Genomic DNA, 17,247 nt, shown 5'->3' with positions numbered 1-17,247 from the left:
AGTAGGCGACCTTACAACATAATTCTAAGACAAATATATCTCTTTAAATGAATAGTCCACCTCCAAATCTAATTGAAAAGGCCCTACAGAAGAGAGGAAAAGACTTTGGGACATTGTAATTTCCTTCCTTTCCTCAAAACAGATGGTAAGTTTTGTATTATGATCTTCTGACTGATGATTTTTTCCCAAGTACAGCAGCCCAGTCCAGCTCAGTGAAATTCCTAACAGTGCAGATCATTTGGAAATAGAAAAGTAGAATCTTACCAGAGTTGATCACTAGGAAACTGAAGAGAAGAAGCAATAGCATCTGGACTGTAAGAAGACTTTGTAAGGACATCCTGATATTCCTGGTCCTGCTGCTGTCTTGAAAGCACCAACTCTTCTTGAGAGACCTCAGAGCACCAAATGAGGGATGTACAGCAATAGGAGGGGACTATATAGATTCAGTTCCTTACCATGCCACCTGTGCTAGGAGCCAATAGAAACTCTCTTTACCATTTCAGACACTATCAGACTTGATCTGCCACATCTAAAATTCAAAACCCAATCAAATTCTTACCTCTACATAACTCCTTTGATGAAAACAGAAATCTTTGTGAAGAAAATTCTCTCTCTGAGCGATTGGATGAGACGTGCATTTCAGAAGTGAGGATAAAAAGCTACATCTGGGTGACTCTAACACCTCTGTGTGGTCCATGTCGCTTTCACAATCAACAAAACATGATTCCAGTTATAATCAGTGATATGGTCAGTCACTCACTGCACTGCATGGGCCAGATTCAGGATCATTTTCATTCAATTGGATTTTTGGTACATATATTAAGTGAATCACTTCTTATTAGATAGCCAGGAAATATTTTAAAAAGAAAAAAAAGTTAATTTGAGTCTTCAGTTGGGACCCATAAAAAGGCATAATTTTGAGGTTGGAGAAAACCAATAACTTCAGCTAGGACTGGGAGTGAAGAATGTAGACTTCTGAGGAATGCAGACAAAAGAAACCTAGACAAATAGCACATTGAACTCAAGACCTTTACACAGGGATCTCAAGAAAACTATGATTCAATGGCACAAAAATGTATTAAATGACAAATATGTACAAGGCCCTCTACTGGATTTGCTCCTAAGCTGGACATCACTGACCTCTAGATTGGGTCTTATGAATACTATGTGACTTGCTACCTTACAGAAATACTCACATCTTGTACTGTTTTGGATCTCAAGAAGTCTGACTTAAGAGAACATATAAACAGACAACTTTATACGAAGGTTTGGACAATATTAGGTGGGAAGGCAGAAACCTAAGGCTATGCTGTACAAGCATGAAGAGTTGGTGATTAACTAATGAAGTGAATTACTGGTAAATGTGTGTGTGCATGTGTGCATGTGCACATGTCTATGTGTGTAAAAACTTGATTACACATACTATTCTACCTTTCCAGTTCCTTATGGGTACTAGCACACATTATTCTCTAGGCCTGGAACTTCCTCCTTCATATTTCTGTTTCTTGAATTCCTGCTCTTCCTTTCAGACCTATCTCAGGTGTCTCTTCCATGAACCTTTCCCCCTTTTCAAAATTTTTATGGCACCTTGTCTAGATTGTCGTTTTGTAAAAATTGTTGTGATGCTGCTCAACATCCCTGTGACTTCTTTGATGAAAACATCCCTCCTTGGTCAACACTCCTAGAAAGGTGTTCCCTTTTCTTAGTAGAAGTGGAGCTCTTATTTTTTGTATTTGTATCTCCTAAGATTAGTAAATGTCTGGTCCGTTCACTCATTGTACAATATAATGTAGTGTAGAGATCAGTGGTAAATTTGGGGTTCAGTGTAAACAAGATGTGTGACCATGGTCAGTATTATTGAATCTCACTTTAGTTATTTGTATGTAATTCTTATCCTTAAGCTCAGTGACTTGGGATCTTTTCCTTTTTGGTGGAGATAGAGCCCCTGATCTACATGAGAGCTAGGACAGCATTGGGGGAACAGGAGAGCTCCAGCCTTCTTTAGTCTCTTCTTCAAGCTTCAAGTTCCTTGGAGTATCTTTGATTTTCAGCTTCAAGGGGAAAGATGGAAGAGGTCAATCACACTTCAGGTTACTGAAGTAAAAGAATCTAGAAAGACATGAGAAGGGCTGGAAGTCTCCACCATGTCCCTGTCCTCACCTTGCTACTGTGGAATCTTCAGGAAGTTACTCTTAGGTGAAATCTCAAACTCTCTCCTTTGAACTGAGCTAATCTCTTTCCCAACGGAAAACCCTTTCACTTTATATGCACTCTATATTTTCTATGCATACCTTCTCTGTTCTCTGCTTTGCTACTGATTTCTATAAATGTGTTTCTTCACTGTTATATGCCAGGAAGGGGAGCAAGTCTTGGATATAAAACTTGGAATCCTCCTCAACTTTCACCAACAATAATGACATGGTGATCAGATTTTAAATTGAATCTGATCATATTATTTTCACAAATATGTTGTTCTTTAACGTTTTTATTTAAGATTTTGAGTTCTGTATTCCTTCCCTCTTTCCCCTCTTCCTTCCCTGAAGCAGCATACAATCAGATATAGGTTACACATGTAGAATTATCTGCAATCTTATTAGTTATTATGATTATAATTATAACAATATTAATCATTTTGTACAAGAAGATTCAAGTAAGAGAAAAAATAAGCAAGAGAAAGTGAAAAAACCATGCTTCAGTCTGTATTCAATTAATATCAGTTCTTTCTCTGGAGGCAGATAGTGGTGAAGAGCACTGCATTTCCTCATGTAGGTCAGACCACTCCCAAACACCAAGACTGGTTTCAGAAAGTGATGGGGAATTCTGAAGCTGCTAAATGAAAAATGAGAACTCTATGGGATTTAGCAGTATAGTTCATGCATCTCTGAGAAGGCAAGATTTAATTCCATCAAAAGTAAAGGATAAGCAAAGTTTAAAGAGATGCATCATTCTAGGCTAAGTAAGAAGGCAGATGAAATTTATTTTCATACTGATAGTAACAATCCAAAATTGTCTTATGGTGCCCTAAAAGTTATTAATGGGTCAAAGACCTATGGTGCATCACAACTACTCAATGTTGATAGAGCCACATTAATTAATGATAAGGACAATATCCCCGAGAGACAGGCAGAATGTCCATACTGTGCTCAACAGACCATCATCAATCAGTGCTGAACCCACTGACCATTTAATTCAGGTTGAAGTCCTCCCTCCTTAGCTGAAGTTCCAACTGAAAAAAAGAGGTTTTGAATACCATTGGGCTTCCTTTATGTGGGAAAGCAAATGGTGCTGATTTTTTTCAAGCAGAGATTAACAAGGTAGGGGGACCATTGCTGATACAAAAGCAGACTGAAATTTTCAAAGTTATATGGCAAGACGAAGTTATTTATCCCCCAGGAGTACAAGGATGCCTTCATTGTCCAACTCTATAAAGTTAAAGGAAATAGATTGTCCTGCAACAATTACAGGGGGGTCTTTATGTCATTGCTGGCAAGATTCTTGCAAGAGACCTCCTTAACAAACTGATCCTGCACTTGGAATACGGTCATTTACTCGAGAGCAAGTGTGGCTTCAGAAATGACCAAGGACTAGTCAGTATGGTGTTTGCTACCCAACAACTGCAGGAGAAATGCCAGGAGCATCACTAAGGTCTGTATACTATGTTTAGATCTGACCAAAGTCTTTGATACTGCTAGTCTTATGGAAAATTATCTCAAAACTTGCTTGTCCAGAGAAGTTCATCAGCATTGTATGTCAATTTCATGACGACATGCTTGCCTAGGTTCTAGATAATGGACAATGCTCTCGTGCCTTCCCAGGCACCAATGGAGTAAAACAAGGCTGTGTGCTTGCTCCCATGCGTTTTAACATGATGTTTTCAACCATGTTGTCAAATGCTTTGAATGAGGATGAACATGGCATCAAGTTCAGCTACCACACTGACGGCAAATTCTTCAGTTTGAAAAGGGTACAATCCAAGAACAAACTGGAGGGAGTGTTGGTGCCTGATTTTCTGTTTGCAGATGATTGTGCACATATTGAAGCCTCTGAAGCTGAGATGAAACAAAGTATGGATCAATTCTCTCCTGCTTGTGCTAGTTTTGGTGTAACAATTAACACCAAGAAAACACAGGTGCTCCATCAGCCACCACCACACTATCCATACGTGAAATCATCAGTTATACCAAATGGAGGAGTTTTGAATGCTGTGGTTAAGTTTACTTACCTTGGTAGGGTACTTTCCAAGGACATACATATTGACAGTGATTGACCCACACGTTTCCTGAACTCACTGTCTGGGAGGCTCCAAAGGAAACCGTGAGACATAAGAGGCATTATACTGACTACCAAACTGAAGGTCTACAGAACCATTATGCTGATCTCATGGTTCTATGCCTCTGAAACCTGAACAATCTACTAGTTTCACACCAGGAAACTGAATCGCTTCCATTTGAACTATCTTAGGAAGATTCCGGTGATCACTTGGCACAATAAGGTACCAGACACTTAGTTCCTTACTTGAACTAAACTGCCAAGCATTCAAATTCTGCTTCAGAGAGTACAATTCTGATGGACTGGCCATGTTGTTTGAATGCCAAACATATGCTCACCAAAAAGACTATATTTTGGAGAACTCAAACAGAGCAAGCGATCACATGTGGTCAGAAGAAGAAATACAAGGACACTCTCAAGGTCTCTCTCAAGAACTTTGGAATTGATTGCATGACATGGGAGACATTGGCACAGGACCACTCAGCATGGCATGCCCACATCATAAAAGGTGCTATGCTCTATGAGCAGAGCATAATTGAAACAGCTAAAAGGAAATGTAGGATGCTGAAATTTAGAGTATCCACCACAAATGTTCATGTGAACTATTTGTGCCCTACCTGTAGGAGAGCATTCCAAACTCATATTGGTCTGATCAGCCACAGTAAGATGCTATAAAACTTGACTTCAGAATAGTTATGTCATTTTGGTTTTCATTGAGAACATAAGTCAACAACCAATCAAAGAGCCATTCCCCAGCTGATGGAATCCCTATGAATTCCATTTCTTGACCACCACAAAAAGAGCTGCTATGAATATTTTTGTACAAGTAGTCTCTTTCACCCAATTTTGGATGTCTTTAGGATTTAGAACTAGGAGTGGTATTGCTGAGAAAAGAAAAAATTGTATCACAATTGTATAGTCCTTTGAACATACTTCCAAATTGCTCTCCAGAATGGTTGAACAAGTTCACAGATGCACGATAGTGTCCTAGTTTTCCCACACCCCCTGCAACATCCAATATTCTCCTTTTGTCATTTTCACCACTCTCATAGATTTCCATTGTTACCTCAGAGTTTTTTTTTTGTTTACATTTATCTGTTCAATATTGGTTTAGAACATACATTCATATGACTATCAATAGCTTTGATTTATTTTGTCTAAATACTGCTCATATCCTTACACCATTTATCAATTGAGGAATGACTTGCATTTTTATAAATATGTCTCAGTTCCCAATATGTCTGAGAAATGAGACCTTTATCAGAGATACTTGTTACAAAAAGGTTTTCCCAGTTTTCTGCTTTCATTATAATTTTGATTGCATTGGTTTTATTTGTGCAAAAACTTTTTAATTTTATGTAATCAAAATCTATCTTTTTTACATTTTGTAATGCTCTCTGTATCTTCTTTGGTTCCACATTCTTGCTTTATTCATAAATTTGACAGATAAGCTATTTCATGTTCTCTTAATTTGCTTATGTTATCACCCTTTATGTGTAGATCATCTACCCATTTTGACCTTTTCTTGGTATATGTTCGAAAATGTTGGTGTATACCTAGATTCTGTCATACTGGTTTCCAGTTTTCCCTGTAGTTTTTGTCAAATAATAAGTTTTAATTCCAAAAGCTTGAATATTTGGGTTTCTCATAAACTAGATTATTAGGGTCTTTTACTATAATGTAATTTATATCTAATCTATTCCACTGATCTACCACTCTATTTCTTATCCAGTACCACTTATAATGCGTTTGAAATCTGGTACAGCTAGACGACCATCTTTGGACTTTTTTCATTGATTCCCTTGGTATCCTTGAGCTTTTCTTCTTCCAAATAAGTTATGTTATTATATTTCTGACTCTATAAAATAATTTTTATAGCTTGATTCACATGCCAATAAATAAATGTGCTAATTTATGTAGAATTGTCATTTTATTATATTGGCTCAGCCTACTCTTGAACAATTGGTATTTTCCCAATTGTTTAGACCTGACATTATTTGTGTAAAAGGTGTTTTACAGTAGCAGCAACATAGATCCTCGATTTGTCTGAACAAATAGACTCCCTAATATTTTGTATTATCTACAGTCATACAAGTACATCCCCCTCCACAGGCCTCTTTCTACATATGAAATTTTATTACATATTTTATGGAAACAGTAACACTAGTTTTAACATGGACATGACGACAGGCAATCTTTCTGAGTCTCTGTTTAGTTTTTTGTGAAATGGTAATAGTAATTTGTCCTATACATCTCAAGAGGTTCTGGTGAAGAAAGTGCTTTGGAAACTTCAAGGCATCATTTGAGACCTTTGAAACCATGTAGTACAACTCTATCACTTTACAAATGTTGAAACTGGGTTTCCCTAGATCAAGTATCATGTCCAAGTTCACACTGAGTGAATAGTCATGTCAAGTAAACCAAAATCTGGTTATTTCATCCCACTAGACCATACTACTATCACCCCAAACCTCATGAATATCAAATAGGTTTTTAAAATATTCAGAATTTTCTCAGTCACATACATTCTACTCTTTCAAAATGTCTAACATTTCAGAAAGGAATATGATGTCAGTTGACCTTTGTACTCCCTATAGAACAAAAGATTTTCTAAGGAAAGACAAAGAATGAGTACTCTTAACATGACCTAGATTTATAAAAAATAGATAGAGGTCCTCAAGCCAAGATGGTGGCCAGGGGCTCCACATAATGGTTTTCACTAGCTGTGCCTGGACACCTCCACCTGCCAACTACAACAAGGAAAGGGAATTGGACGCCCCAGAAAGCCACCTACTGGTCTCTGCAGGGCATAGGCTAAGGTATATATATGTAAAGCAAGGTTGAGGAGTAAACACATGGGAAAAGAAGGACAAAAGAGAAACATTGAAGAATTAAAGGTCCTAAAGGAAAAACACTTTTGATAAAGGTAAACATGACCCTGGTGGGAAAGTTCAAGATAGTGGAGAGGTGTTCACCACATGTGAGAAGGAAATCCTTAACATTGTCCTCTCTGGATACAGTGTTTGAGGGCAGGTGAATTCTTAAACAATTTCAGGTATCACAGGAAACTGATTCCACTCCAATTCAATTCAATAAACATTTATTAAGAGACTGCTCATAACTGACGACCTTAAAGTGACATTTGAGGGACACCAGTTTCAGCTTTATCATACCCCAGGTCCTCAGGGAACATTGGTGGGGCATCTTTTCCCATGTTCGAATCAGGGGATCCCCAAAGAACTCAGGAGGTTGATGTAGAAGCAAGAAAATGGAGCTGAATTTGTAGCTGTGTCTAAAGAAAAGCAAGAAACTTTTGGTGGTGGTACAGGTGGGTGAAAATAATATCACCAAGACCTGAGTGAAAAGTCTTTTCTCAGTCATGATACATCATGCATAGTAAAGGGAGCAGGAGTGACCAGGACTGAGAGAGGGCTATGGAAAGGCTTCTCTTTACATTGAGGATGAGTTGGAGTCAAAGAGAATGGGAGCCTGGAGGAAGCAGCTTCAGAACCCCAGGGCCTACTCATATTCTTGCTTTAGAAACATTATGGGTACAATTGTCCCAGGTATCTTTCTAGAAAATGTCAATACAGAGAATACTCATTGTAGCAACAAAATATATTTGTCATATATGTATACGTATACACATATGCATGTTTACATGTATGTATATACACGTATATAAACATCTATCTATATACTTGAATGAATACAACCACATATGTTTATGTGCAAGTACAAGTATACATACATTTTAATAGACAGGCTTATCACTATATAGACATTTGTAGGTAGTGCCACCTCCTCACCTTCCAAAATAAGTTCACCCATAGTTGGAAATCTCACTTGTCGGGTCAATAAATCTGTTGGCAATGACTCACTTTTATGTGATTTCCTGTACTCATCCCATGCATCATCAGGCCCCATAGTATTCTGCTCATTCATCTGGGTGACAGGGAGAATGTCAGGCCCAGATAATTCTTCAGCATCATCACACCCATCACCTGGGAGATCATCAGGCCCACTTAAGATATCTGAGGGAAAGATGACAGTTTTGTTTTCACCACAATTTTTCTGTAACTGATGGGGTGAACTTCTGCATGTGAAAACAAATGTGTAATTTCATTTTCTTTTAAGATAGAAGGGAGTGTCAGGAGTTGTTAAAAGCTAGATTCAGTTGAAGAAGAAGACTACTTAGGGTTAGGGTTAGTGACCTGACCTTGCACTAAAAATCACTAAGGTGGGAAAGGGGACAAATACTCCCTCATTTAAGTCAATTATTTCAGTCCCCTTAGTATTATTTTCCCCTTTATTTTTTTTAGCTTCAAAATTCTCACCTCTTAATTTCAATCCCCTCAGTGATTATCACTGGCCCCAGATTCAAGGAGGAAATCATTTGAACCAGAACCTTCAACTCTGTCATAATTCAATTCATGATGTTATCATGATAATGAACCTGACATAGAATACACCAGAGAGGGTAAGCTGATTCACTGTATTATGTTCCAGATTCTGAAGCCACTTTGATCATTATTTTCACCCTGAAATCAAACCCTATCCCCCTCTCAAGGGCCTAACCACCTATCAAACCAAGCCTGGCTCCCTTCCTGCCACTCCAAACCTCTGTCTCCCAAGCACATATTCCAAGCCAGAGAGGAATGAGCAGCCATTGAGTATATTCTTAAAAGCTTGGCATAGGGAGGTATGGTATTTCTGGAAGAGCAGAAACTGAGGACAGCACAGGAGTGTTTTAGCTGATGCCATCCAGGACAGGACATCAGTCCTTGCCTCTAAGGCCTGCCCTGTCCTGTTACTTGGGGAAAGTGCAGGTTGGCTTTTCCCTTCATTTTCGCCTGCATATGCTGGAAGCTTATCTTTCATATTACCCAGAAGAGGCCCTGATGAGAAGAACCTGACAGAATGAAATAGCAAAAAGAAACCCATTTCCCCCACCCATTCCACAGGTTGGGTCTATCCACAGACTTAAGACAATGTAAAAATGTGTTCTGACATCAGGGAGCCCAGTCTTAAACAGGGGGCACTCTCAGCCTTTTGTGACAAGGATAAAAATGTCACTCTATGAGAGGATTAATGAAAGTGTTCTGGATGAGCCTAAGGGACCTCCCAAATGTGACAGCTCTCATGCCACCTCCCTGAAAGTCTCCATGTTTGGGCAATGAAAAAAATTAATTGGCAAGATAATAGTAAAGCAAAGCAAGCCATGCTCTAAAAGTTAGAGCTTCTCATATGTCATGTTGTCCTAACAGCAGGGTGTTGTTCCTCATACAGAATAGATGGAAAAGTGTGGAAGACTGAAAGTTTGTTAGTGATTGAGGTTCTCAGGTGGAGTGGTGGTTCTGCTCATAAAGATCAATACAATTCATGTGGATGGAAAAGCCCTAATGATATGGAAAGGGGTTTCTTCCATAGTTTCATGTCATTAGCTTCTAGGAACATTCAAATCTTTTTCTTCCAATTCTGCTCTTACCATGAAAGCTCCAGATTTAAAGGGAATGGTATAAATATGTTAATCATTTCTACTGAGCTGGCTATCCTGTTGGGGAAATGAAATCACTGAATCTTTGGACTAGAACTTATGATGGCCCAATCCAGAACTTGTCAGAACTATAATCAGTGGGACTCAGACAGAAAAAAGAACATCAGAACCAAAAGAGCATGGGCATTTTCCCACTGTACACAAAGCTCAGAATTCACATCTGGGCTGTTGGACCTTCTTGCCCATGTACAGATTGGGAAACAGAAACTAAAATGTTATGGGGTGAAGGGAGTCACAGCAGGCAGATATACACAGATTCCTGAAGATGGCAAGGCCATAGATTCTGATAGTGACCAAAGCATGTAGTTCATGTGCAGTATCCAAGGGAGGAGGATAGGCAGAAGATACACATACCTGGGCTGCTCAGAAGGTCCTCCTTGTCCTCTGTCAGGTAATAATCAATCTCTTGGTACATGGCTTCATAAAGAGAATCCATATATCTAGACAAAGCCGGGACTTTGAGTCATAAACTCTGGGACTGAGACCACCACATGACCCTCCTCAATTTACTCTCTGTTCACTCTAAGGCTAATCCCTAGTTCTAATATGGATGTCTGCTCTGCCCAGTCCCATACTTTATGACCTTGGTTGAAATCCCACACCTAACACAAACTCTGTGTTCACAGCTTAGTCTCTCCTGGGCCAAGGACAGTTGAAGCTATTTGGGTCTTGAAGACCAGAGCAATCTTGTGGGTCATATCCAGGCCTGAAGCACTTTATTTGGACTTGTCCAAAAGCCCTATCCTTATCATTGCCTCCCTTCACTCACCCACACACTTTCCCATTTTATCCAGTGCCCAACAGGTTGCCCACCTTGTTTCTGTATTCTTCCTCTGAGTATTTGAATCCCTAGGATGATGAGGACCAAAAAAAGAAGGGTCCCTAAAATAGGCAGAAGATGCCAAGCTGAGAACATATGACATAGTTTGATGAGGAAGAAACTCCTTTAATTGGTCCTTTGGAGAGGAAGAATCATAAGGCTCAGGATTTTGGAAAAACTTGTAAAAACTCCCCAGGACAGTGCACTGAGGTTAGTATGGAGAGAGGAGGCAAATCTGAGATTGAACCTCAACCTAAAGATGCTCCAACTGCACTGTAGAGGGTCCTGGGATAGGCCTGGAGGCCAAGAAAGAACACTGAAAGAATCATCCTTCCTTAGGGGACTGAGCTCCGGATCTCCAAACTGGAAATCAGTAGGAGGATGATATATTATTGAAGAACATTCTGCAGACTCCACCACCACCAAACCCTACCTCAACATCCAGCCCACAGGCTTCTCCACAGCTTCTCAAGATTCTGGTACACTTGATCTCCTCAGAGATGAGAGAAACTCAAAAGGTCAGCCTGGGGCTTTAGAAGGTTTCTACTGTCAAATGAACCCAAAGGTGATAGGAGGGGAGAAAGGGAGTGGCAAAGCAATGTACCTTTTGTGGTAGGGCAGCGTTGTCCTCTCAACTGGAAGAAAATAGGAGAAAAAAAAATCTGAAGAATGGACAGAGGTCAGGTTGAGCATGACCTCTGGATCCTGCTCTGAAACACTGATGATGTGAACATTCTCCCATAACGCTCCATCCAAACGGCTTAGAAAGGCTCCTAGACCTCCTCGATTCCCTTCATCCAGCTCAAGCTTAAGAAAAGATTTAGAGACCATGTAGACTGGAGTCAGAGGACCTGTGCTGAGTCAAACCCCAAATCCAGATGCCAAAATTGGAAATTTGTGGAAGGGTCACATGTTCTATAAGAAAATTCTGTAGGTCCTCCCAACCACCACCCCTACCTTTAGTTTCTCAGCAGATTCTCTGACCCAACAGAGTTAATTCCCCAAGAAATGAAAGACGCCCAGTGGGAACGCTTGTCTCCTATAACCTTCCTCCTGTCCCATAGATATTTCAAACTCAATGTGTCCAAAACAGCACTCATTATCTCCTATCATTTCTCCTCCTCACAAAACATACCCCCTTCCAAACTTTGCTATTACTACTGAAAAAACTATCGCCCTCCCAATCACTTGGACTCATTATGGTTCTTTCACTAAACCCTCACTCTTACTTTCCCCACAGATGCAAGAAGTTGGAAAATCTTATCATTTCTGTCTACATATTTTCCTTTCTTTCCACTAATACAGACACCACTATAATTCAAGTCCATACCACCTGCAGGACTGTAGCAAAGCCTTCTGATTGGTCCTCCCATGCCAATTTATCCTTTAATCAGCTGCCAAAGTAATCATCCTCAAGCAGGGGTGAGGAACTCGCAGCTTCAAGGACAGATGTGGCCCTCTACATCCTCAAATGTGGCCCTTTGACTGAATGGAATCTTCACAAAACAAATCCTCTTAATAAAAATATTATTCTGTAAAACTTAAACTCAATCAAAAGGCCACATTTGAGGACCTAGATCCACTCCTATTCTAGAGCGTAATTTTGGCCAAACAATTTTTGTTGCTATTAAATGATTTTTCAATCATGTCTGACTCTCTGTGACCCCATTTAGATTTTTTTTGGCAGAGATTCTGGAGTGGCTTGTCATTCCTTTCTCTAGCTCATTTTACAGTTGAAGAACTGAGAGAAACAGAGTTAAGTGACTTGACCACATTCAGACAGGTAGTGTCTGAGGCTAGATGTAAACTTCAGGGAAGATAAGTCTTCCTGATTACAAGCCCATGCCACCTATCTGCCCACATCATGTCCATGTTCATTAAAATCCTGTAGTTCCCTGTTACCTCCAGGATCCAATAAAACTCCTCTGTTCCTCACAACTTGGTTTCATTGTACCTTTCCACAATACTTATACTCTTCCTCTCCACACACTCTACTCCTCAGCCATACAGACCCACTCCCTGTTCTTAACACACGATGCTCCATCTCTGCCCCTGAATATTGGTATTCTGGCTCACCCTTCTTACCCCGCCTCTTGCACGCTGATTTTCCTTCAAGACTCAGCTCAAATTCTGCCTTCTAAAGGAAGCTTTCTGGAGACACACTAGATGCATAAGCTTTCATTACCTCATTCCACTCTTCATGTATCTTCTATGTTTCTAGTTATTTATATGTTGTTCCCCCCATTATATTGCAAAGTTGCTTGAAATCATGGTATGTGTTTGCCCTTCTTTCTGTTGCAAGGGCTTAGTTCATTCCCTAGCACATAGTAAGCATTTATTAGTAAATTCTTGGGGATTGATTGCTTTTGAGCCGCTCTGATATGGGTTAGAGCTGAGGGGGAGGGTAGCTGAATATGGTACCTTTTTTGATAACAAAGAACTACTAAATGGTGCAGTAAATACAGCATTGGGCTTAGAAGTAAAGGAAGATTAGTGTTCAGACACGAATTCAGACACTAGTTGTGTGACCCTGTGTAACATTATCTTATACTATCCTATAGCAGTGGAAAAGAAAAAAAATTGGAGGTATAAAAAGAGATCAAGCCGGGCCTGTTGAATCTAACTTCTGCCTGAAAGCTCTGTCATTTAAATATTTGCAAAAGACACACTATTCAAAGAGCTCAGGAAGGTTCCCCAATCTTCTACATACCTTTCCCCATAGCACAAGCTTGGCAAGAGGGTTAGAGGACAGAAGAGGGAATATAAGTTTGGGAGTCACAGGACCTATTTTCAAAAATTTACCAAGACACTGTACTTGCTAGTCTGTGTGACTATACAACAATCACATGACCCCAGTGGACTTCTATTTCCTTCTCTGCAAAGCAAAGAGATTAAAATGTTGACCATGAATTTTCCTTTCTTTTCTGAATTCTATGACCCCATGATAAAATTGCCACCTCCCATGGCACCAGACAACAGACTTGTGGAAGCTCCATTTAGATGCACACTCCAGCCCCATGTCCTCCAGTTCAGTATCTGTTCTCAGAGCTTCCAGGTCCAAGCAGCGTCCTTCACACTCACCTAAGGACATGACACCAGCATCTTTCTCATGCTTACAGTCATTCTGACCCCAGGGCCTTGCAGGACAATCCAACAGAGAGGACTCCCTCCATCTGCACTGCACATCATCCAACCAGATGATCCCATTTACAGAATCAAATGCAGGCCATTGCAGGACAGCCAGAGCAGAGCCACAGCCCAGCTGCTAACAAACCACATTAGCATGTTCTAGGTCCGATGAGTCATCACGGATTGTCCACCAAGAGCCATTGTGCCAGATCTCCACTCTTCTAGAGCATCTCTACTCCAATGAGTCAGAGTTCGTCTTTGTCTTGAAGGAACCAGAAGCCCCTGTTACACTCCCAGCTTGCAAGTGAGGAACCTCTGAGAGCCCCAGGTATATATAGAGAGAAAGTGAAATACCTGTGCAGGGACCAGAGTTTGGGCACTCAATGAGCTTCCTTCCTGCAGAAAGAAGACATTAAGGAAGCACTGAGTTAATGATGCTCCTAAAATGTTATTTGGATACTAGGTTTTGCTGTTTCAGGACATAATTTCCAAAGATCCCTTAATTTACTCCCAAAATACAGACTAGCACCATCTTCATCTTTAGACATTCAATGCTTTGTTGAATTCATACTATGACCTATCCATCGAGTAAAAATAAATATTTAAATAGAAAATGGAAAGAGCTTCCTTTTAAGGAGTTCAGAGTGTAATTATAGAGAAGGGACATGTATGTAAAGAGGAGACTGTGGAAGGAAACAGATCAAAGTAGCCAATGGAAAGAGTAAAGAAGTCTGAGGCAACATGAGACTGCCTGCTAGCTGAGCCAGTGCCTGACAAAAGAAGCAGAGAGAGTGAACAGGAGGATGAATAGGGATATCCTTCTTTTTGTACCCAGAGTAAAAGTAGAAAAAGAGATCATGTTGCCAAGAAACTGTGAAGACTATACAATGGGAGAGAAATTAATTTCAGTCAGCTCTCATCAAACTTCTTAGAGCAGCAGGTGCCACAGTTGTCTGCTGTAAATGTGCAGTTGAGGGTTTGAGGAGAGTAAAAGTCAAAGACAAAAAGACAATGACCATTTCTAAGCAACTACAATTTGCCAGGAAATACTAAGTCCTGGTGATACAAAGAAAGGCAAGAAAGCAGTCTGCTCTCAAGGAGCTCAAAGTTTAATTCAGGGAGACAATGTGACAGCAGTTTTGTGCAAACATGACGTATACAGGAGAAACTGCAGAAAATCAATACAGGGACAGCACTAGTATTAAAGGGGCGATAAGAGGCTTCTGTGTGGAAGGTAGGACTATCGCTCTGATTGAATGAAGCATGTAGGTGGTTCAGGGAAAGAGTGTTGGGCCTGAAATTATGAAAAACTCATCTTCCTAATTTCAAATCTTGCCTCAGATGCTAACTAGCTGTGTGACTCCTGGCAAATCGCTTAATCCTGTTTCCCTCAGTTTCCTCATCTGTAAAATGAGCTGGAGAAAGAAATGGAGACTGAAATGACTGAACAACAAGAAAACAACAAGTGAAGCCAGGGAAGGCAAGGGATGGAGATGAGGAAGGAGAGAATTATAAACATGAGGAGAACCAATGAAAATACACAGTCAGGAAATAGAGTGTCCTGCACAAAGAACAGCAGACATTAGTGTCACTGGACTGAAGAGTATATGGAGAGAATTAAAGACTAGAAAGGTACAAAGGGGCCAGTACAGGAAGGGCTTTGAATGAGAGGATTTGGTATTGGATCCCAGAGGTAACTGGGAGTCACTGAAGATATTATTTGGGAATGGTGAAGATGAAGAATGGAAACAAGAGATGCAAAGCAGAGGGAGAGGTGTAGTGACCATCAATTATGATCAGATAAACGAATTTCTGACATGTAAGTGGAATACGTGTAGGTGATAGCAAACTCAAGATTATGACCGTCTTTTTAGTCTCTGAGTTGGATGGAGGTCTTTGGAAATAAATGACGTGAAGAACTAGGAGGTTTGGGTTTCTGCGGTAAAATTTCATCTTCTGCTATAAGCGCAGGAATTGTGGAGGAAAGAAAGACTGACTCACAACTTGTTCACATCAAGGTTTTAGTCAACTAAAATTAAAAAAAACTGAGGTCTCCCTCATTTAACTTCAACCAACTTAGGTTTCTTTCACTGTTTATTTGGATGGATCAAAATGCATTTGCTTCTAAATCTTGTCCACAGATTGAATGCACTGGGACTAAAAAATAGTAGTAATCCTATTACAAAGGAGTCAAACGAAAGAGACAGATGCAGTTACCTTCACATACGATAATGGCTTCCTCTCCCTCGTGGCAAGAGTTGTGGTCCCAAGATGGAGAAGGACAGTATTTCTGCCACCAGTTTATGTCAAAACTCCAGATCAGGAGGTTTTTACTTGGACTACATGAATTTATTTTAAAGACATATTGATAAAAATTGCTTAGGGTGGTGAGAATTGAGGGAGCGAGGGAAAAATTTGGAACCAAAATTTTTTTTAAATGAATGTTAAAAATTGTATTTACATGTAATTAGGAAAAAAATAATTTTTTTAAAAAAATCTATGTTGAATTTACTTTTTCTTTATTTCAATTTATTTATTTTTAGTTTTTAACATTCACTTCCAAGTTTTAAATTTTTCTCCCCCTCCCTTGCCCTTCCCTCCCCAAGACATTCTACACATACATTCATATTAAACATATTTTCACATTAGTCATGTTGCATAGAAGAATTATGACAAATGGGAGAAACTATGAGAAAGAGACAAAAACAAAATAAAACAATAAAGAAAATAGGGGGGAAGATGAAAGGAAATAATTGAGCCTTACTTTCATGGGATGTGGCTTAAGGAAGGAATAACACACATTCAGTTGGTTATGGAAATTTATCTTACCCTTCAGGAAGACAAGGGGGAAGGGGATAGCAGATGGAAAATAATAGAAGGCACAGCAAATTGGGGAAAGGGATAATCAGAAGCAAACACTATTGTGGGATGACAGGTCAAGGGAGAGAATGGAATAAACTGAGGGCAGGATAGGACAGAGGAAATGTGGTTAGTCTTTTACAACATAAATATCATGGAAGTGTTTTGCACTGTTACACATGTATGACCTATTTTGAATTGCTTCTTTTCTCAATGAGGGTGGGTGGGGAGGGAGGAAGAGAATATGGAACTCAAAGCTTTAAGAATGAATGTTAAAAATTTTTTCAGCATGCAGCTGGAAGTTAAGCTATATAGGCAATGGAGTATAGACAACGATTTTGTCCTACAGGAAAATAGAGGGGAAGAGGATGGAAAAAAGGAGGGGGTAATAGAAGAGAGGTCAAACTTTAGGAAAGGGTGGATGGGGTGCATGCTGATTTGGGGTGGAGGTGGTGAGATATGGGGAGAAAATTTTGAATTCAAATTCTGGTGGAAGTGAATGTAAAGAACTGAAAAATAAATAAATTGTAAAAAAAATTGAACTCAGGTCTTCCTGACTCCTGAAGTCCTGCACTCTGTTGCACCACCTAGCTGCCCCTCTACCTAATTTCTA

The 17,247-nt window shown here is 39.7% G+C and overlaps 1 protein-coding gene across 1 annotated transcript in view; it reads right to left on the bottom strand.

The window, feature by feature from the left end:
• Positions 1-10,241, bottom strand: part of LOC140522729 (antigen WC1.1-like) — a 41,007-nt gene extending 30,766 nt beyond the window's left edge. Inside the window, exons 1-2 of the mRNA XM_072638029.1 lie at positions 10,181-10,241; positions 8,079-8,303 (exon numbers count right to left, since the gene is read on the bottom strand). Of these exons, the coding sequence (XP_072494130.1) occupies positions 8,079-8,303; positions 10,181-10,241 (286 nt within the window). The remainder of the gene's footprint in view (positions 1-8,078; positions 8,304-10,180) is intronic.
• Positions 10,242-17,247: the final 7,006 nt, after the last annotated feature.

This window comes from Notamacropus eugenii, chromosome 2 (assembly GCF_028372415.1).
Source record: "Notamacropus eugenii isolate mMacEug1 chromosome 2, mMacEug1.pri_v2, whole genome shotgun sequence".
Lineage (NCBI taxonomy): Eukaryota > Metazoa > Chordata > Mammalia > Diprotodontia > Macropodidae > Notamacropus > Notamacropus eugenii.
Note: the sequence above shows the minus strand (reverse complement) of the source record. Positions and strands in the feature narration are given on the sequence as shown.